General features: G+C 36.0%; 1 protein-coding gene and 1 pseudogene across 4 annotated transcripts; both read left to right on the top strand.

Moving 5' to 3' along the window:
• Positions 1-7367: 7367 nt before the first annotated feature.
• LOC113278898 lies at positions 7368-10142 on the top strand (annotated as a pseudogene).
• A 5793-nt stretch (positions 10143-15935) lies between these two features.
• LOC113281245 (DNA polymerase I B, chloroplastic/mitochondrial-like) lies at positions 15936-21934 on the top strand. Of its 4 annotated transcripts, none has more exons than XM_026529934.1 (12): positions 15936-16155; positions 17063-17823; positions 17933-18124; positions 18340-19043; positions 19349-19718; positions 19902-19997; positions 20102-20194; positions 20292-20486; positions 20722-20814; positions 20909-21121; positions 21329-21418; positions 21546-21934. In XM_026529934.1, exons 2-12 carry the CDS (start codon positions 17134-17136, stop codon positions 21705-21707), a joined length of 2898 nt encoding a protein of 965 aa, XP_026385719.1. In that variant the 5' UTR covers positions 15936-16155; positions 17063-17133; the 3' UTR covers positions 21708-21934. The 4 variants fall into 4 exon arrangements, 3 of the variants coding, with proteins under 3 accessions (XP_026385719.1, XP_026385721.1, XP_026385720.1); XM_026529936.1 differs by having other exon boundaries at positions 21366-21418; XM_026529935.1 differs by having other exon boundaries at positions 17181-17823.
• The last annotated feature ends 1791 nt before the right edge of the window (positions 21935-23725 follow it).

Here is a 23725-nt window from a genome sequence, read left to right on the forward strand (position 1 = left end):
TTTGTTCCTTTGTTGACTACTAGTGAACTTAAACTTCTTTCCTGTAGGGCCATGATCATGTTCTTCCCATTCAGTACTACGTCTCAGGCTCGGAAAGTGGTCATACACCCATGCCTAAAAAAACAAAATTAATTTAAACTATTGGCACATGACTAAAAATAAAAAATATAACAAACTATTATATGTAACCAAACTTACCATTAGAAGCGCGACATTCCCGACAATTTCAGTAGCTCCAACCCTCGAGGCCTTTCTTAGGATGTCAAGTAAATATGCAAGGGTGGCAGTGCCCCACGAATAATCTTTGATCTTGTCCAAATTCTTCAACAATTGTAGGTAATGAACATTCACCCTATTGTCCGAGTTATCAGGAAAAAATACGGTCCCAAGAGAATACAACAAATACGTTGTGGTTGTACGCCTAACTCTTGTTTCATCCATCACCTCACCTGCCCTTTCCTTTATGAGCGTTCCTCCAAACTTTGTCTTCAGATTCTTCAATAATAGCTTTCTGATGATAGGTTGCTTATGTGGTTCACTTGGGTCATACCAGCAGCCAACCGAAACTTCATCTCGGTTTCGTCTTTCTCCCACCCAAGTGTTTCTTGGACAAGGATGTAAAGGTCAGTCCAAGACATGTTGGTGTCGAAACCTTTGGCCGTAGATTTTTCGTCAACTTCTAGGTCAAGAATTTGCTTCACATTGTCCGGTAGTATTGTCATCTCTCCAAATGGAAGATGAAACGTATCGGTTTCAAGCCAATATCGTTCCCTGAAGGAAGAGACCACAACACTATCATACTCCGATTGGGAATGAAGAATTCCAGGCCCTAATCCTGTACTAACCACTAGATTGCGAACAGAAGCACATTATCCACTTAATGGCCAATGTATAGCCCTTTGACGCTTAAGCAATTTGTTCGCCTTTGCATGGTCCTAAAAAAACAAATATACAAAACATGTAGTGGGTTATAACCCCAAATGTGTCACTATCCATCCACATAAAATCCATCCAAACAAAGGTAATACAAAAACCCCAAATAATCTAAACAGTCTAGACTGCCCTTCCCCTAATTCAACCCAAAATAACTAAAGAATAAACCACCCACTGTATCTTTATTCGTAAACCCAAAAACTCCATTTGTAATGACCAAAAAAAAACCCATTAAACTCCCTTCCCTCAAAATCCAAAAACTCTCAGATCTGTGAAAATCATCCACCGATTTTCGATTCTCTCTTTTTCAATTCTTACTTACTTCAACTAGTGAAACATAACCATAAATCGAATCATTTCTAAACCTAATTTCTGACCTGAATCGCCTCAAAACACAAGATGGTGAAGAAACAAACTCAACAGAAGAAAAAGAAAGATGAAAAATTAAACAAAGCAGTGAAACAAACTCCAAACAGTAAATCAAAGAAAATATTCCAAAAGGTAAGAATCGTATCAACTAATTTTGTATGCACTGGTTTTTTGTGAAGTAAATTTCGTCGTATTTCTCATTTGTCAATTCAAAACTGTGTTGATGGTTTTATCTTTTTTTTTTTAATGAAATCAACATGAATAAGTGATTTTTGGCTTGGTTTCATCAGTGATTTTGATAATTAGGTTTAGGTTTGGTTTCATCAGTAATTTTCGTAATTAGGTTCAGGTTTGATTTCATCGGTAAATTTTTATATGTTTTCATGTGTTTGTAGCTATTAATTAGGTTTAGATTTCATTTGTTTTCATTTTATTATTCACGGTTCAATTTTAAAATTTCTATTGGTGTGTTTATTTGATGTTTGTATGATGAAACCATATTTGGTTTCCATTTATACCCGGGGTTTACATATGCTTGGAAACCAATTTTTTGTTGGTGTGTTTACTTAATTTTTGTTTAATGTAACCAGATTTGGTTTCACCATTTCTGTTTATGGTTTACATATGCTTGAAACCAAATTTTTATTGGTGTGTTTACTTAATGCTTGTTTGATGTAACCGGATTTGGTTTCACCATTTCTTTTTATGGTTTACATATGCTTGAAACCAATTCTGACAGTGTGTTTACTTAATGGTTGTTTGATGTAAATAAATTTGGTTTCATCATTTTCACTTATGATTGGAACTAAATTTGTTGGCATTATTTATTTATTTCGGTGTCTTTGATGGAACCAATTTGGTTTCATCATTTTCATTTATGGTTTACTTATAGTTGGAACCAAATTTGTTGGTGTTTTTACTAATTGGTTTCTTTGATGCAATCAAATTTGGTTTCATCATTTTTAATTATGGTTTATATATGCTTGGAATCAATTTATGTTGATGTTTTTACTTAAAGTTTATGTGATGTAACCAGATTTAGTTTTACCATTTCCAGATTCGGCTTGACCATATTTAAGAGATCGATGACACAATTAATCAACCAGAAACATACAAATGCTAAAAGCTATACATGTTGTGAGCAAAAAGGATAAGTTAAAAGCCAATTATGTTGATTTTGAAATGCTGAAATCAACTATGTATGTTTGTAATTTGTGAATCAATTTCTTTTTCGAGTGCTTGAAATATTTGTTTGTAATTTCAGGTGAAACTTTCGAGTTCATGTCTGCTATTGCATGAAGAGCCTGTTGAAGGGAAAATGAAGTTTCTGAAGAGGGCATATCATAAAAGATGGGAAACATGAGAGCAAAGTTGGCATTCAAAATCCTGATTGCAAAAGCATATCAATGAAGACATTGATGTAACTATCAACTAGTTGTAATACTTGTTAGCAAGTTGTAATAGCATTTTGCAACATTATATATTTCTTGTCAAAATGCTTATAATATTTCTAAAAGATTTCAGTTGCTTATGAATGGTTTCAACCGTGAATTCATTTTTTCTTGTCGAATTGATTTAGTTGTGTGTTCGCTTTCAAACCAAACTTAAAAGAGATTTAAAACTCATGTGTGATATAGGAACCATGTTTAAATGAAGTTTCAACTGTAAGTCTGTGCTAGTTCATCCGTAGAAGAAACATCTTGATGGTAAGTACAACTACCAATAACTGTATGTAAGAAACTAAGGTACAAGTATAATTTTCATATGGCAAATGAAACCAAAGAAACAACAGTAAAAAATGATGAAACCAAAAAGGGTTCCAACAAAAAATGATGAAACCTATTTTGGTTCCAGCAAATTATAAAAGCCAGCAACTCTGAAATACGTAATCTAAAATGAAACAAACATGAAACACCTGTATAAAATTAACATGTTTAACTGTACAGAAAATGTAGATAAGAGAATAAAATAAAAATAACAGTCCAACTAAATATAAAATGAAATAAAAAAAGATTCAAATACATTGTAGTCTAAACAAAAACTGAAACTGAAATTCGATAAATTTTCGTCGAAATGACTTAACATCTGCCGCACATAGCATGTCCTTCGAATTTTTGTTGTAGAACTCAATTTCAAATTCTGAACAAAGAGCTTGTCGCCAATTCAATAAGGTTGTACACTGATCGATCACTCACAAAAGTAAGATGTTTTCGCGGGGAAAATACTTCCTTCAAATTCTCCAAAAATAATTTCCAGTTCGCATCGTTCCCAACGAAACCACAACAAAAACAAAAGAATAAATTTATGCAACATAAACACAAAAAGAATATGAGAAAAGGTTTCAGCATAAAATACAATGAAACCAATATAAAAAATGTTTCAACAAAAACAGGAAAATAATAACTAACATGGAAAAAGGTTTCACCAAAAATAAATAAATGATGAAACCAACAAAAATAATGATGAAAAACAATAGAATGTCTGAAAACCTACCCCTATTCCCGGTTAGACCTTGCTGCCACAATATGGCCAAGGTATTTGTTTTTAAAGTATGAAACCAAAAAAGGAAAAAATATCCATTGTGTGGCATATAACCGCAAAACAGATTTCATAATCTACAAGACAAGGTATGAAGCCAAAAAAGGTTTTACTATATGTGAATATGAACAACAACAAAAAATTGAAAAACATTATACATGACAAAGTATGAAACCTGAAAAGGTTTCACTAAACGTGAATATCAACAACAACAAAAAATAAGAAAAAAGTGTAAAATCGTAACAATAAGAAGGCTTCATTCTAATAAATCATAGCATTCATAAGAACGTCAACAAATTCACAAAAATCATAACATAAATGTAGGTTTCGTCATCAAAAGTAAATTTCAAATTCATAAAACAAATCAAAATTCAATACAGAAAAAAGAAAATTGAATACCTGAAAATTCAATTGAGCTGATGAATGATCCCAATACTCCAAATAGCTTAATCTGAAGATGATCAATACGAAGGATTGTTCGACTGGATTCTTCAACTCGAGATGCAATTTAAATTGATAAATCAAGTTGAGATATAATTTCAATTAAACTGTTAAAACCAGATCTCGGATAAACTGAGACTGTAGCTTCTCTTCTTCAATTAAATTGGAAGGAAATACCAGATCTCAGAATTTATTCAATCAATTTGAACCTAAAATTGATTGAACCTAAAATTACTCTCTAAATGATGAAATTGGCAGGATCTCGAATCTTTGCGTGTTTGAATTGAAACCTTAGAAACTAAGGAAAACACGAAGATATAGGAAGAAGACCTCGAATTTTTTGTGATACTGATTTCTTTGAAGAAGATCTCTTCTTCTCTCTCTAAATGTTTCTTCCGCCAAAGTTTTCTTTTAGAACACGTATAATATATACAGAAGGTCAATTGAGGAATTTACAAAATTATTAAAAACTAAATCTACACATTATAAAAGGAAATGGGGTTTTGTTCCATTTTTTTCTTAAATGGTTTTCATTTATAAGAAATAATATGGATGGAGATTTTGTATCCCAAATTTGTTCACCTTGGTGTTTTACCACTTGTTTTGTATACAAAAATAGAATTTCAAATAGAAACATATTTTGGTGAACTGAAATAAAGAAACAAATTGAATCAAGATAAGTTATAAATTCAATGTTTTAAGAAAAGTAAGGAAAATCATACCCTAGTCTCACAGACTTTTGCGGCCCAGGAACCGGTATAACCAAATAAGATTGAAGACTTATCTGGGGCCTCACCCCAAGGTCTTCTATTCTTCTTCGGTGGAAACAACAACTCTTTGCCTTTAGGAATATGCATCCCTTTCGGTGCAGGATCCTTTATCGACTTCTTTTCTTTCATTGGAGGTGCAGCTACAACAACCTCTTTTCCCTTGGAATTTTCTCCCTATTCATCATTTTCTTCCTCTTCCTCCTCTTCATCATTTGCTTCCTCTTCCTCCTTTTCTTCATCATCGGATTCTTTAGATTCTTCTTCATCTTCATCATCATTATATTCTTCCTCTATAATTTCATTTTCGTTGCCTTCACGGTTAGTTCCGACTCCGACCTCTTCTTGATCATTATGTTCCACTCCTTATAAATCAACTCCAGATTCAGCCACATGTGGTTCTCTCAACCTAATTTCAAATTTATTCTTCTCCTTTTCATTCTTGTGGATACTTCTATTGTCTACCCCTAAATGCTTGTCACCGCGAGGGGTGGGCGTATGCTCAATCGGGGTTAAGTTATTTCCTCTCTTATTCTTCACCCTATCAGGATTCCTACACAAGCATTACAATTGATTGATTTACTAAGGGTAGAACAAACAATATAGAAAACAACAAACAAAAAATTTTGGTGAGCATGCTGATTTACGGTTTGAAAGATACATCATATAACAACTGTAACTAATTACGGTTGGTAACTAATGAATCGAGACCAACCGTAACTACCCTACGGTTGGTATGTCAAATTAACTTTTGAACCGTAAATCATTATTTGATAAATTCTTAAGACACATGATGATTTACGGTTGGTAAGGTTGTTTCAGTTATAAACCGTAACTCAATTACAGTTGATAAATGTGATGCAAATACAAACCGTTAAACAAACTTTGAAACACGTAGGAAGAATTACGGTTCGTAATTCAAGTGTCGTCACCAACCGTAAGTCTATTTACGGTTGAAAATAAAAAACGTAAGTGAACATATTTCTCAAAACTAAGAACTTACGGTTGGTATTTGAGTTAAAACCAACTGTAACATCAACCCAATCTACAGTTACGGTTCGTATTTGAGTTATTACCAACCGTAACTCACATGCAACCAGAAATTTCAATTTCAATTTTCATACAAAACCCTAATTTTTGATACAAAACTAACTTAAATCCAACACAATAGACTAAACCCTAATTGGGTTTTTCGAAACATACCTCAAATAAGTCATTCCAGTTGATTTTGAAGGTTGAGGAGTTTCAGATTGATGTTCTCGACCTATTGGAGGATGTGGTTGATTAGAACGAATACAATCTTTGTCAACCTTCTTCTTCGGCATCTCTAATATAGTTTCCAATCAACGATTATCAATTTTTCAAATCGCGGAGTAATCGAGGACGATGAAAATTTCGGTTTTAATGGAGGTTATGGTTGATGAGAGGAGGAAAAGAGAAGATGAAGATGAAAAAAAACTGTTTTGATTTTTTCTGATTCATTAGGTTTAAAAATAGGGGAGGACAATTAAGTCTGTTTAACTAAAAAAAGTAAGGGTTGTCCATTTAAGGTGAAAAGGGTAATCTAGTTATTTTGTTGTACCAATAGGACATCCCCTAACCAACTAGAGGGACATTATTATCATGGTTCAGTTTCTCTAATAATTCCTTCGGCCCCTATGACGGGTTTAATGAGAAGGTTCAATTTTTTGATTGCTAGGGAGATGTTAACTCTTTTTTTATTTTTGTTGAAAGAAACCCTAAGGCTGAGGCCTGCTACTTCTACCACACTGCAGTGGGATTCCAACATCTGACCTCAAACCTCTTGGTACAACCACCCACGTACGAAAAGGGTAATTCCGTAATTGTATAAGGTTAAAGGAGAAAAAAAAGAAGCTAACACTGAATTGCACGCATACCCGACTTCAACTCTCTCTCACATTGAAGGTTAGAAATTTTGTGTCTCTGCTGTGTAATGGGGGTGCGTCAATAATGCCCGGCCTTAGTGAAGTGTTGCACCAATTTTTCTTCTTCTAGTTTCGCTTGATGATGCATAAACAAACTCTCCAACGTGCTTTGCACAGTCTTGCTGAACAACTAAATCCAAATACCTTAACCCATCCCATCCTTGATTCATCGACATGCATTTCCCTCATCAAACAATGCAAGACAATCAAAACACTGAAATCCCTTCATGCTTCCATGATTCGTTCTCACCTTGACCTCAACCTCTTCTTCTCTACCAACCTCATTATTCAGTACTCTTCTTTAGGTTCCATTTCTCACTCATATTCAATCTTCTCGTCTACGCAAACGTCCGATGTTTTCCTTTGGAATGTTATGATTCGATGCTTTGTGGAAAGTTCTAGTTATGATCGTGCAGTTCGTCTTTATTGCCGCATGAAGGAATACAGTATCATACCTGATAACTACACATTCCCTTACGTTGTGAAGGCGTGTGGACATCTCCAAGACGTTAAGTTGTGTAGGGTGGTGCATGGAGATGTGATCGAGTTTGGGTATGAATACGATGTGTTTGTGGGTAATTCTCTTATAACAGTGTATGGGAAATGCGAGCAAGTTGAGCATTCCAGACAAGTGTTTGATAGAATGTCTGACAGAAGTTTAGTTTCGTGGAGTGCGATGATTGGTGCTTATGCACAGAACGGATTTTACCAAGAAGGGTTTTCTAGGTTTCGGATGATGGTAAGCGAGAGAATTAAACCGAATAGAGTTGCAGTTGTTAGAATACAACTGCAGGATCTTAGATTGTCCACACAATGTGGGACTAATAATCTCACACCCCCTCACGTGTAGCCTCGTTGGGTCTAACACGTGGACAATTAATCGAGTGGCGCGGAGTAAAGGCGCGGTCAAATGACTCGTCGCAAATAGCCTGCTCTGATACCATGTTAGAATACGAGCATCCAATTCAAAACCAATTGGCAATGAGTGGAGAGGCCCATAGTATTATAAACTGCAGGATCTTAGATTGCCAAACAATGTGGGACTAATAATCTCAACAACATTATTGAACGTAATTCCGTGTGCGAGCAGTGAGGCTGATGCATATGAAATTTATCGAGTTATGGTAGATTCTAGACTTGATTTGGAACAGTCGATTCAAAATGCAGCCATGTTAATGTACTCGAGATGTGGGAGAATAGACATTGCTAGAAGAATTTTCGAAAAGATACCGGACAAGGATTTAGTTACTTGGAGTTCTATGATTGAAGCTTATGCTCAAGATGATAAGCCAATTGAAGCATTGGATCTTTTCAAACAGTTGAAGCTGCATAAGATACAATACGATTATGTTACTGTCCTTAGCGTTATTCGAGCATGTTCAAGTTTAGGTTCACTCCGACAAGCTCAGTTCATTCACGGGGTTATCACTAGGTGCTCGTTCCAAAATGAATTAGTATTAGAAACTGCGCTAATTGATCTCTACATCAAATGCGGGAGCTTGGAATGTGCTGGAAAAGTTTTTGACAGAATGCGGAAACAGAATTTAATTTCATGGAGCACCATAATCTCAGGTTATGGCATGCATGGTCGAGGAAGAGAAGCACTACGTATATTTAATCAGATGATAGCCGAAGGCTCATGCTGGATTTTGAGTTTCTGTCCTATCAGCCGAAGGCTCATGTCGTATATTTAATCGACCATATCACATTTGTTTCTGTCCTATCAGCTTGTGCTCATGCTGGATTGATAGCCGAAGGTTGGAGTTGCTTCGACTCTATGACAAAGGATTTTGGGTTGGCGACGACGTCTGAACATTATGCTTGTATGGTTGATCTCTTGGGTCGAGCTGGCCAATTAAATGAAGCTCGAGAGTTCATCAATAATATGCCAATTAAACCAGAGTCTGGAGTCTGGGGTGCGCTGTTGGGTGCATGTAGAATTCATTCTAATGTTGAGCTTGCTGAATTTGCAGCAAAATCTCTTTTTAAATTGGATCCAGAAAACCCAGGTCGATATGTTTTGTTATCTAACATTTATAAATCTACGGGGAAGAGAGAAGAAGCGGATCGAATTAGAGCTGTAATGAAAAGGAAGGGTGTGAAAAAGGCTGCAGGTCACACCATTATTGAAGTCAAGAATAAAATGTACAATTTGTGGTTGGGGACAAATCAAACCCCCAAACAGAACTGATACACAAAGAGTTAGAGATACTAATGGAAAGGATTCGCAGAGAAGGTTATGTACCAGATACGAACTTCGTATTACATGATGTCGAAGAAGAGATGAAGGAGAAGATGTTGTATTTGCATAGCGAAAAGCTGGCAATTGTGTTTGGAATTCTGAATTCAAGTCCAGGAAGTGTAATAAGAATCAAGAAGAATCTTCGAGTTTGTGGGGATTGTCATACTGCAACCAAGTTCATATCTAAGGTTACAGGAAGAGAGATTGTAGTGAGAGATTCACATAGATTCCACCATTTCAAAGGTGGAGAATGTTCTTGTGGGGATTACTGGTGAAAACCTGGTCAGAAAATCCATTGTGGAGGATTATAGAAGAAGAGGATTCCAGTGACAGGTTTAACTTAAAATATCTCAGAAAAGGCTTTTTCAACAGTCAAGCTGTATGGAATATATAGAAGGATACATGTGCTTGTGTTTTTGATAATGTGCAGTTGCAGGTTGACCCACTGTCAGGGTAGTGAAGCCAGGAATTCTTGAGTGGAAGGAGCATGTTAATAAGTTAAACACTGATGGTATGAATGCTGCCAGGATAAGGGAACCAGTTAGATGGGTTCCCCCACCCATTGATTTTCATAAAATAAATTTTGATGCCTCATTTCTAAAGGTTGATAAATGGGCTTAGGGCTAATTATGATTTCCATGGAGCATGGTGTATTCCTGGGATAGCTCATGAGGAGGAGCAGGCTGAAGCTTTAGCGGCTTTGGAGGCGATAAAGTGGGCCAAAAGAAGGAGTATCTAGAAGTTACAGCCGGAAGGTGACTGTCTTAATGTAGTTAGAGCTATTAACGGCAATACTGGGGCTGTGAAATGTCTTAATGAGTGGTGTTGTGTTCATGTCCCTAGGGACACAAACGCGGTAGCCAATAATCTGGCAAAGAAAGCTAGAATTAGTCTTATTTCTTTTTTTTGGGTCCTGAAACCTCACATATGTGGTTGTCAACTCTGATTAGAGAGAAACTGATTGTTGCGATTTGATGATGCAATAGAATTTTCTTTTCCTATTAAAAAAAACAGTCAAGCTGTATGCCTTGTGCAGTCAGAATTAAATTGTCACAGACATCAGATATTTGCATTCTTCAAATAGAGATGCATCAAAGCCATTTTCTGTAACTTCCCAGAAAACTTCCTGACCAAAGCTTTGCCAGTTTTTTAAAGGCTTTAAGTTTGACCACACAACTCGTTCCTTGAAGTACTAGGTAATTCCTCCTATATTTTTTCTTTTTATCTCAATTTTTTTTTGTATAATAATACTGATGAGTGAAAAATACTAGAACCTCCTACTATATGAGTTCAACATATAGAAGCCCCACTAAATGGATCATTCATTGTCAACTCCATACATTAGGAAAATGATATTGCTAGACCCAAAATATCAAATTTTCTTCAGATCTGGCTCATAATTAATTATTACGAATTTTAATAATACCAAGACCATCCTTTAGTATTTATATGCAATGAAACTAACAATAAGATTTCATTTTCATTTTCACTTTCACTTTCTCTCTCTTTGTCTCTCGTCTCTGCTCTGAAGAACTTCTCTGAAGAATATTAGGGTTTTCAGATCAAACCGAAGAAAACCATTACAGAGAGCAAGAAAACGATTTTAGCTCTATCGATCTCTGCTTATGGTGTTTACCTATTAAAAACCGAAGAACAAAATCAATTGTTCATTTATAGTTTTCAGATTAAATCTCAAATCAGAACTGCAACAATTTTCTAGGTTTTTTTTTTCTCTATCGGTTACAACTGAATCTCTGTATTTTTCAGTTGATTCGAAGATAACTCATGTATTGATTGAATTATTCTAGTTTTCAATCGATTTTATTCAAATATGTTTAAGAAGTGATCATCAATCTCTAAGTTCGAATCAATCAATTGACTCTAATTTGTTGTTTCAAAGCTACTTCAGGTAAGGTTTTCGATTTGATTCAATAGGTTTTCCTCATTTAGTAGTTTTATTTTCTTAGTTTGATTAGGTTCTGATTTTTGTTTTCGTTGACTTTATTCAGATCGGAGCAAAACAACATGATTTTTCTTGATTCAACAGGTTTTGAATCTAGGTATGTTTAAATGTTGTTGTTTATGTTGATAATACTGGTTGAATTCAATCAGCTGATCTCTCGTAATTCTAATGGAGTTGTTGACTCTTGTTGTGTTTTTATTTTTCTTATCTTGCCTACACATGTTGAGTTTGATTAAAGAATCTATGGTGGTGTTGGTGGCGGAGATGCAGGTTCTGGAGGAGGATGAGGAGGTTGTGGTGGTGGTATTGGAGCAGATTTGGAGGAGGATTTTGAAGTCAATGGTGGTGTTTTTCAGAATTGATGAATTGAAATAGATGATGATAAGAAAGAGGATTAACTATTTTAAGTTTCTACTGCTGGTGCTAGTGGTCGCAGGTAATTAGCTGATTTCAGTTATTTAATTGCCGAGTGTTGAATCTATTTGTAGAATCTGTAACTTTGTAGTAATGTAGCACAAGGTTTTCCTCTTTCTTAAATGTTTATTTTTTGTTTTGTGATTAGGGTGAACTTGTTCTGATAAAGTTACCATGTTAGCATCCCCTGTGTATGATTAGTTTTTACTATTGAATTATGCATCGAGATAGTTTTTACTGTTGAAAATATGGGTTTTTGGTGGAGCAAAAGTTGATGAGCACAGTGAAGCATCAAATTTGCTGATGTTGCAGGAGTCGATGAGGCTAAAGAGTAATTGGAAAAAATATTGTAGTATGCCTAAGAACTTTCTTTATTGGTTGCGTAGACTGTTAAAAGAAGTTACACTAGCAGATGCCAATTGTATACCTTTCAAATTCGTATGTTGCATTTTCAGTTGATTAAGTGCTAGTTGATCTTATTTATTGAGTAAATTTTACTGTTTAAGAATCGCAAGTAGCTCTATCTGATGGACCTGTTTGCAGCGCTAATGAAGATAACATATATGCTCCGAGTACACAAGCCATATGGATGTGTAACTGCAGATTACACAAGCCTTATTGATGTGTAACTTCTTACTACACATGCCATACGGATGTGTAACTTCAGGTTACACAAGCTATATGCATGTGTAACTGCCGTTTACACAAGCTATTGTGTATACTCTGTAAGCATTATTAGCTACTGATGCTGCTACTGATCATTTATTTTCTTCATAGTCCTTGGTTTTCATGTAATGTAATTACAAGTCTTCTGCTCTTTGCTCTGCCTAGCTGATATATATTAGTCGTGATGTTTTATGGAGTTATATAGTGTCTGAATCTCGGTAATAACAAGTAAATTTGTTCAGTATCTTGGTTGTTCTAGGAACACAAGAGTAGTCTTATAGTTTGTGTATTTTCATAGTGTTGTAATAGATGTAGAAACAAAAACTTTCATGTTTGAGTTTATGTTGGTTGGATAGGTAGTAGCTTTGAGTGTTTCCAGATTACATGGGTTGTTTTCATAGTGTTGTAATGCTTAGTTGTTTTTTTTTGTTTTGTTTTGTCTGTGGTCTTGCTGAGATTGGGTTGTGTGTGATTTTTATACTTCAGGAACTATGGAGGGTTTCGTATTAAGTTTATTCTAAGGATTATTGAGTCTTATCCAGATAGTATGAAAGTTAGAACTCAGAATTTCACTTTCTTGCTGAATGTATTTCAGTAGTTGTATGGATGTGTAACTAGTAGTTACACAAACTATATGGATGCGTAACTTCTAGTTACACATACTAATTGGATGCGTAACTGCTAGTTACACATGCTGGTAAAACCTCATATATTACCCGAGAAAACTTGCCAGATGGAGTTTATGATTCTTCCACTTGCAAGATGGTTTTATCCTTTGTTCAGTCCCATAGCTTCGTGCAAGTACATTCTTTTGGAAGTTTGTTATGTAGGTTTTTGCGAAACTTGTATGACATGAAATGAGAATATATAAGTATTACATATTAGGCATTAGGCGAGCAAAAATGATATCATGTGGTTTATTTTCGAAGTGCAGGATGATGGCTTAATGTCTTGGAGGAAACTGAAGAAGCACTATTTTGTTTTGAGTAATTCTGGAAGGCCAATATACTCCAGGTCAGTGTCATTGCTAAAATGGGAATTTAAAGATCTATTTGTCTACTTTTTTAATGAAATTTGATACTATTGCTGGGTTTTCTTGCTGATCGTAACTTTGGTTACCATACTTGAAGGTACGGAGATCAGCATAAGATTGCTAGGTTTTCGGATACTTGCCTTCTTCTTGCTTAGCCTACAAGGAAAGCTCCAGGAACTATATAACAATATGTTGCTGAATCAGGTGTTCTTTTTGCGATATTGATATGCTAGCACAAGGTTCGTATCTATACCCTGTTGAATCATGTGTTCTCTGATTGTCTTCTAAATTCTCAACATTTTGTGTGCATCTGTAACTCTTAGTTACATTAGGAAAATGCATGTGTAACTCTTAGTTATAGTAGGGAAATGCATGCGTAACTACCAATTACACTAGAAAGATTCCCAACCAAGTTACACATGAATGTGTAACTCTTAGTTCACTAGTCATATGCATGGTTATTATCTTGATTTCTTGAAATGCTGCCAATGTTTTGGTCTTGTGGTAAAATCCTTTGTTGTTTCTAATTGGCTGTGACTAAGTTATTTGTTTATGGTTAGGCACTTCATTTTCGATGACCCGCAGACAATGTTTTGGTTACTCTGCAAGCGAATCTTAGAATTTTTATGTTTGTAGTGGTGTAGGTGTAGGTTTTGGAGGAGGATTTGGAGCCGGCGGTGGTATCAGAGTATGAGGTAGGGTGTGCCGAGTGTTGAATCTACTTTGTTGAGTATGTAATTTTGTATATTATTTAGTAACATACATGAGAATTAATATAGGTGGGATATAGGTTCTCAATGGTTTGTTTGCTTAACTCATTTTCCCCTTTACATTTGTTTAAAGTGACTTTATTGCTTAACCAACCCGACAAGGATGAGATAGTTCATAAATTGACCTCATCGTTCTATGTTCACTGCAACTATGGCTTTGACACAATCCATCAGTTGGAAGGTAGTTGCAAAGACAACAAATTCATCAGGAATATAAGGGTATTGTTTGTAGAACAAGGAACGCAAGAACCACACCCTCCAGTAAGTTACCCAATACAAGAAGGGTTAGGACAGTATCGCTACACAAGTTATGACCGGAAACAATCAAGTTATAGGGGACAAACCTAACATTTCACAAGGAGATAAACTATATGTCCTGTCTCACTTTTACTACTTGAAGTTATTTCACATGAATATTTGTAGTTATCAATTTCTACGTTATTGAATTTTTTTGCTAGAGTTACACAAGTAGACATCGTAATAGCTGAGCATAGAAGTCATATGTATGTGTAAGCCCAAGTTACACAAGTAAGATGCATGTGTAACTCCTAGATACACAAGTCAGATCATGTGTAATTTTCGATTACACATGCCATATGCATGTGTAATTTCTAGTTACACATGCATTTTTGTATGTGTACCAGCTGATTATAGATGTTTTGTTTTAGGAGTGTTTAGACTATGATATCTCAATATTTCTATGGAATTAATTTCTGAATAATTGTAACCTTTTCTGGATCAATTGATGTCTATGCAGGTCTCGACATGGTTTGCACGCACTGATATGACACTAGATTACTATTAGAAGCAAAAACATTTACCAAAGCTTTGGTCTGAGAGGTGTTATTGTTGTTGTATTGCTGCAGTTTCTTCCCATGAGGTCTTGATTAGGTTAGTGTACCCGAATAAAATAAGCTTGTAATGATCTGTTGCTCATCATTTGATCAGTCCTTTAATATATCAGTGATGTTGTTTGACTGAAATTGTTTCAAAAATTTTAATAGATGGAGACCTAAGATGTGGAAATTAAAGAATGAAAGTCAGGTTACTGGAAAATGTTGATACTTGTTTGAATCTGGAAGAATGATTTGGAAAATTCACATCTGTTTAATTTCCATTTTAATCTTATAAATACTGATTGCTTGTTGTTATATTTCAGGTTTCAGATAACTTCATAAAAGCTAATTGCTTAAACGTGATAATGGTCTCGCTGGAACTGGAGTTGACGCCGAACACACAAGTCAGACGCATGTGTAACTCTCAATTACACTAGATAGATGCATATGTAACTCTCAATTACATTAGACAGAAGCAAGTGTAACTTCTAGTTACACATGCTAAAAAATTATTGTAAATGAATATTAAAGTAATACATGTACTTTTTTATGCGTTCTTTTTTATGTCTATTTTTTGATATGTAACTTTGCATTACACATGTCATAAAGATGTGTAACTTCTGGATACACATGGCATATGCATATGTAACTTCTGTTTACACATGCACACTATACTTTTATAATTTTGGACCTAGATTTAATAATTTTGGGCTTAAATTTAATTTTTATTTAATTTGGGGCTTGACAATATATAAAGGGCATGAATGTCTTTTAATAACTTGGGGCATAGATTTAAACTTCTTTTAATTAAGAGCCTAGTATTATGGCTTATCCATGGGTTAGGCCTTAGCCTAATTTTCCCTACTGATGAATAGTAACAGAGATATAAGGGGCTATAAACCGGCCCATGTCCAATTAGTAACACTCTAAATTCGGGCCTTACCTACTAAATTCGTACACTCTACAGTGACTTCTGTCACACACTTGCCTCTTGCTCACGGGTTGCTCTGCTTTTATTCTCACTAAGAGAGATCACTGCTGCTAGTAATATTGTTTAAGATTGTGAAGATGATGAGGAATAAGTTGCAGATTTAAATGGCAGAAACTCAAAGAAACCCTTTTATACCACGTTCTCCTTCACCTCTTTGGTTTTCTCAACCTTCACCATCCTTGATCGTACTAGTTTCTTCATCATTTTCTTACCCCTTTTTTACTACTTTTAACAAACCCTCCAAAGGTAATTAATCTCTTCTTCCTTGTCTGTGAGTTTGGATTTGTGGGTTTTACTTGAAATCTCTTGTTCTTGTTTATAATGCTGTTACTTTTTATGTTTTTTTTGGTGAAGTAGTAGGGTAGATTGAATGTGGGTTCTCATTTGCTTATGGTTTTGGATTAATATGCATGTGTAATTGGAAAAGTCATTACTGATATTGGTGACTTTAGGATGCTCGATTTTAAGTGGTAGTAGTGTAAGCTCTTTTATTCAGCAATCTAGGAACAAATTTCTACTGATTCACAAATTTCTACTGATTCACCTATATTCCACAATGTCACTCCCTTAACTGAATCAAGACCAAAGAAGATCTCCTTTTTCCCGTATGAGCTCATAAACCAGGTTAGATGGTTGATGCCTTCACATCCAGTCATAATACCTTTTTGTTGCAAAATCGCATCTCCTCACATCCTTGTCATCTTGGAGTTCAGGTGTTCACTAGGGAACTCCATTAACTGCCTCCCTTCTTTGTCTTCATCTCTTCCTAACTCTGTCAAGATAATTTCTCAAACAGGCCCTACTTCAGTTTGTAGGACATCAGCCAGTATACCGTCCTTAAGCCACTCCAGTTTGTACGCAATGGTAGTGCAAGGTTGTAAAGGAGTTAAGCTGCAAAAATTTCACTTTATCTCAATTAGCAGTATTTATGGTATGATGGTATCAAGTAGGTTCAGTGAATGGAAACCTAAACATGTTGTCAAAGTGAAAAACCCACACAATAAATGACTTTGTTCGTGTTACATATGTTTTTGATGCTAGAGACGTCTTTGTTGTTCATCATTAACTCATTGGCTTGATTGTAAATTGTAATTCTTATTTGCTTGCTTCAAAACTACTTCTGAATGGCTGGAGGGAATTCCACTTTCTCCAGGCGACAAATAGCACTTCATCCAGAATTACAATCTTGGCACTTTTCACGGGATAGCCGGACAAGAAGATAGTATGTGCATGATTGCTGAAAGAGAACCTTACACTCATTTTGGTAACAGGCACGGAATGTTTATGGAACCATATAACCCATTTAGATCGTCTGCACGGCTGATGGCTGATTACATGTGTAAAGGCAAAATTTTCTTCGAACTCCCAAATTTTGTGGTTTCTGAAGGAAGGCTTGTTTCAAGAGGATCAGGAAGTTTAGTGAATGAAGAAAACAAAGGAGCTCATAGATGCTTTTATGGAGAATCAGAAATGAAATTTGGGGACATTCCGTTTTGTAGATCCAGTGATTACGGTGATTCCATATGTATTTTCACTGGAGCTGCTGAATCAAAGAAATTAAGAGTCGTAAAAGTAATCAATTTTGGGCTTGATAGTGCTGCCAAAGATGAAGGTGTACAAAGCTCATTCGGGAGGACATACTTGGGTGATGATACAGGAACTCAAAAAGCTTCTACTTCATTACTGGCGACAAGTGACAATGGATCATCCGGCAGTGTCAGTACGGCAGATGAAGCTACTTACACTCGTCCAATAAAAAATGGAGATGAAGCTACTAGTGCGGCAGAGTTGCGAGAGAGTCTTAGTCGAATATATGATGAAGTTCTTGTAGTTGAAAATATCCCAGCAGCAAAGGAAATTGTTAAAATGCTTACAACTAAACACAGGAATCGCATCTATTCTTGTAATACTGAGGCACGTTTTTATTCTTCTTCAAATCATTGAATTTGTTTTTATCCCATTATAATGTAGTCTTGTCAGGTGAAGGTGGCTATTTATTTAACTGACGTATAAATACTTACAGGTATGCAAAATTGACGTACAGAAAGACACGCCTGTAGATCATGGAGAGGTAACATGTTTTAGTATCTATTCCGGAGGAGGAGGGGATTTTGGTAAAGGGAAGTCTTGTATCTGGGTGGATGTCCTGGACGGAGGCGGTAGGGATATTATGATCGAATTTTCTGCTTTCTTTGAAGACGCGTCAATTAAGAAGGTATAAGCTCTCCATTGCTTGTTTGTGTTTGTCTACTAAATATTTCGTGTGATCAAAATGAAACCATAATCACTTCCCACCTGCTTTATTTGAAGCCTAATTTGCAATTCACCTTTTCATGTTTTAGAATTCAATCTTTCTTCTTTACAATATTGGACTTGGTGATTTCTTTTAAAGCAGACAAGCATGAAAAGAATTGCCTAATCATTTTGCAGGTCTGGCACAACTATAGCTTTGATAGTCACGTCATAGACAATTATGGGCTTAAAAATTCTGGATTTCATGCTGATACTATGCATTTGGCAAGGCTTTGGGATTCTTCCAGAGGGTCAGAGGATGGGTATTCTCTTAAATCACTTACAAATGACCCAAGAGTCATGAATGAAAACAGTAAAATGTGCGGGAGCAGGAAAAAGAAAGTAGGGATCATTTCTGGGATCAATCAAGGAAAAGTATCATTCAAGACCATTTTCGGCAAGGGAAAGTTAAAGAAAGATGGATCCGAGGGTAAAATTATTGTAACTAGTCCTGTTGAAAAGCTTCAACGGAAAGAAAGGATGCTGTGGATCTGTTATTCTTCCCTGGGTTCAGTAAACACCCTGAAGCTTTTTGAAAGTTTGAAAAAAAAGTTACAGGCAATGGAGTGGATTCTAGATGGGTGTGCCAAAGGAAATATGTACAATTTCTATGAGGAGTATTGGAGACCATATGGCGAGCTTTTAGTGAAAATGGAAACTGAAGGAATGCTTGTAAATCGAGAAGCTCTTGCAGGCATGGAGAAGTTGGCCATTGTGCACCAGCAAGTTGCTAGAGTTAAATTCCGCCAATGGGCATCTAAGATGTGTCCTGGTGTTCTACACATGAATGTAGGAAGTGATTCCCAACTGCGGCACCTATTTTTCGGTGGAATGAGAAACAGGTAAAAACGTGTGACTGCATTATCTAAAATTAAATTGCACATTTCCTATTACAAATGGTGATTTTCCTTTCTGATATATGTGCATATATATATGGTTCTCGTCATCCAACCAACGCTACATATCTATTAATATTTGGAATGAACTAATTGATGACTAAAGGGAAGAAAAGTGGTGTTTTAGTTTGTGCGAAATACGATGTTGTTGATTTGCATCGGTATACCGAGTTTTGCTGTTATTTACACAATGCTTTTGATACTACAGAAATCATATTGATAAACCAGTAATCTTGATTGCCTTTTAACAGTAAGGATGAAACACACACTCTTGAGGAGGAGAAGGAATATAAAGTACTTAACTTTGATAAAGTGATTGGAGAAGGCAAGAAGGTCGCTACAAAATTTCACAAAATTAGACTTCACAAAATTGGCAATGAAATAGAAACCGATATGTTCACCGCCAGTGGTTGGCCCTCAGTCGGTGGAGATGTTTTAAAGGTCCTTGCAGGCAAGGTCACCTCGGAATTCAAGGAGGACATCGATGCCTCTCAATATGGCACCGCTTACAAAGCTTTTGGAGAGGGCAATCATGGAAGGGAAGCTTGCCATGCCATAGCTGCTCTATATGAAGTCCGCTCAATTGACTGTATGATATCTAACTTCATTTTGCCTCTGCAGGTTATCTCCTGTTCTACTACATTGTAATTTCCATTTGATATTAAAGAAGAATTACCCTCATCTCTGTGACCCCCTCTGAGTCACGGTTGTGGGGCTTCTTAGAGATGCTATAAAATGTTTGCTTTCCCCGTGAATGTTCTCTCCCGATACTTCAACGTTTATATTGCTTACTAATGTTTGCAGAGCAGCGCAATATCTGGCAAAGATGGTCGTATCCATTGCTCTTTAAATATCAACACTGAAACTGGACGCTTATCAGCAAGAAGGCCAAGTTTACAGGTCAGTCCCATCTTTACATTGGATCCACCCAAAACTGAAAGGATTTCTTGATTCTCATCTTCTGTCCGTATACGAAGCTTATTTACTTCTTTTGGGGAAGTTAGAATCAACCTGCTCTGGAGAAGGACATATACAAGATCCGCCAGGCATTTATAGCTGGAGATAACAATTCCCTTATCATTGCTGATTATGAGCAGGTATTTGCCCATGGCTCATCTTTTCTAATAGTAGCAAAGCTAATACATTTATAGTGTTGGATCATCTAATCTGTTTAGTTTCTTTTAAAAATTTCAGTTGGAGCTTAGAATTCTTGCACATCTTTCGAACTGCAAGAGCATGCTGGTTGCCTTCAAAAATGGTGGAGATTTCCATTCACGAACAACCATTAATATGTATCCACATATCCGTACAGCTGTGGAGCAAAAGGAAGTTCTGCTTGAGTGGTATCCTGAGCCCTGTAAAAGCAAACCTCCTCAGCCGCTATTAAAGGTAATAACGCGTAGTTGAGCTCATCGGCAGTGGATTCCAGTGTTGAGAAAACATTCCTGGTAAACCATATGTGATATGTGTGACATTATACTTAGATGTGAGAGCTCTTACATTATAGTAGTTATATCTACAATAATAGTTCAAGTCTGACATTTTTTATATTGATAAATAAACTTGAAAATCATCGTTTAATGATTATGGTTTACCTGATTCTATTCTCCCGTGGATATTTTAGGATGTTTTTGCATCTGAAAGAAGAAAGGCCAAAATGCTCAATTTTTCTATCGCATATGGCAAAACTCCTCAGGGATTGGCTAAAGACTGGAAAGTATTTGCGCCACACCAAACAATTTACTTATTATCTTTACTCTGACATAAAATAATTCAACTTAAGTATTTGCTTTTACCAACTTCTTTTGCAGGTTACAGTTAGGGAAGCTAGTGAAATAGTTAATTTATGGTATACACAAAGGCAAAGAGTTTTGGCTTGGCAGGACGAGTGCAAGAAAGAGGTTAGGACAAAAGGTTGTATAAAAACATTGTTTGGCCGGGCTCGTCGCTTCCCTTTGGTGGCTTCAGCTGATATTGGTGCTAAACGTCACATCGAACGAGCAGCTATAAATACCCCTGTTCAGGTAACTTATTCACACTGATAGTTCCCAGAGAGCCTTGCATCAAAATGGAAGGAAGCTTCTCTATTCTCTAAAAACTTCTAATCCAATTGGCTTTTTTTTTTTTTTTCTTCTTCTTCCCTTTATTGATGTAGTGCTTACCAAGTATATTATACTTCCCTCCATGAGTGTGATTGTTCTTTTGCACTCGTACTTTTGTAAATTTGTCAGGGAAGTGTTGCTGATGTTGTTATGTGTGCGATGCTAGAAATATCGAAAAATGCTCGTTTGAAGGAACTAGGTTGGAGGTTGCTTTTGCAGGTTTTGTTCCATGCTATGCTTTTTGCCATTCCATAACTTGAACCTCGGATGATGTGCGCCATTGAAGCATATACTTCAATCTCCAGTAAAAAAGATGCACTAACTTGAGATTCTTTTATGGAATCAGGTTCATGATGAGGTAATATTGGAAGGTCCAACGGCGTCAGCAGAGGAAGCAAAATCCATCGTAGTGAACTGCATGTCCAATCCCTTTGACGGAAAAAACATTCTTAATGTGGATCTAACTGTTGATGCCAAGGTTGCACAGAACTGGTATGCTGCCAAGTAAGAGAATATAGCAGTCAAGTGACAAAGTTAAAAGCTCAAAATAGGTAAAATCATTAGATGTAACACTAGTTTCAAGTAGCAACAGATCCATGCAATCTCAAATTTTAGATTCCTATAAAAATTTCCAATCACTTGGAAAATTATTGGAAGCAAATTTAGACAAATTTTAATTAAGGTGTGTTGGGATATATGTTTTAAAATAATTATTTTGTACATTTATATCAACAATTCGAGCTTGGCCTAGTGGTTAAGCATTTTGGGCCCGGAGGGATAGGTCTAAGGATCGAATTCTTCCCCCTACTGATGGGTGTATATATATAAATAATATATATAACATTAGTCCAGTCCGGGAGCGGGGCCTTGGGGGTCTTGGGAGGTCTCTTGAATTTGGAAAGTAGTTTTTGTTCCTTTTAAAAAGTTTTTTTTCAAAACGTTTTCACAGGTTTTAATTACATATTAAATAGTATTTATTCTGGCATAAATTACTTAGACCGTTTTTGGACTTTACACAGGATTTTATGGAGACAATTAAAACCAAAATTTATTCCCATTAATTTTGTCTTAATTGCGAAGGCTATAATAAGCCAGTTTTGAGAAACAGAAAAGTAAGAATTTTCCATATACTGTTTTTGTGAATCAAGAGACCAAGTTTTTTCTGAGCAAGATTAAAAGAGTGAGAGTGATCGATTTCTCACTGTGTGCGTGAGAGATCGACGAGAGTTTTTCTCGGCTGTTTTATCCTGGGGATGTTGTGACAAAGAAAGACTCGGCTGTTTTATCCTGGGGATGTTGTGACAAAGAAAGACTGCTTGCACAAAACTCAAGGCAGAGCCACGAAACGTCTTAAAGAGAGCGACCTGATCATGACTCAGCCGCAATCCAATTTTTGTGTTTAACCTTTGTTTTGCGGGAGTGAAATCAACAATAATTCTAACAAGGTGTAAACATTAAGATGTAAATTTAAGATCACATTGCAATTTTAAAAAGGAGCCAGTCAACCTCTAATTGTAAATGGTACCGTGTCAGCTGGGTTTAAGATGAAATCAATTCGCATTATGAGACATTTGAATTTGAATTGAGATACTGAGTTTGACTTGGGCAGTGGTGCAAGAAGCCTGACCTGGTCAAGATGAGACCTACCACTTTGCAAGACCGACCTGGTCTGACTTCACTTGAGGACGGCAAGGAGTAAGGATCGATGAAATTCGGACTTAATTAACCTGACTTGGTTGGGGTATACCCAAACTAATTGGGGTACATCCAAATTTAAATGGACATGTGCCCTTATTAAGGGAAGGCCAAAACGTTGTAAAGTTACTTTAATGTTCCTGCACTAATTAACTTAAAACTAAACCCTAAACTTAAAAACTAAAAACTGATTAATCTTTCTCTAATCCATCTTCTCTAATCTCTCTCTTCTCTTTCATTCCAAAAACCTAAAATCAACCGAAAAATTTCAATTTTGATTTCTATAAGAAATGGTTGATTCTAAACAATCCAGTAGCAAGAGAGATTCAATAGGTAACATGAAAAGATCCAAATCAGTGGGAAAAGATAAGGAAATAGTTGGAACAAGTAAACCCAAGAATCCAATCCTTGAAGATGTTGAAAAGAAACCTCTACAAGCGAAAAGAAGACTGTAAGTGACTTCTAAACCCAAAACCGTTATTCTGATGTGTTGTATGCTTGTTATATTAGGTTAGAAATCAAAAGAAATCGAAAATTATGATTTTCTGGGTTTTCGGCCGGCAAGGTCGATAATTGAACAACATGCCGACCATTGGTTATTTTATGCAGCCGACATGGTATCAGGATGAATAACCTGCCGGCTGTTCATAACAGCCATGGCAACTGTTAGATAAATAACCAGGGCCGGCAGGGTATAATAACAAACCATGCCGACCTACATCTGGTCGGCATTGTTTTAGACCTGAAACCTGCCGGCGTTAGGCCACAAAAACCTTAATTTTCTAAGTTAATAGTCGGCATCTTTCTTAAATAGGGCCATGCCGGTGTGAT

The sequence above is a fragment of the Papaver somniferum genome, chromosome 5 (assembly GCF_003573695.1).
Source record: "Papaver somniferum cultivar HN1 chromosome 5, ASM357369v1, whole genome shotgun sequence".
In the NCBI taxonomy this organism is placed as follows: Eukaryota; Viridiplantae; Streptophyta; class Magnoliopsida; order Ranunculales; family Papaveraceae; genus Papaver; species Papaver somniferum.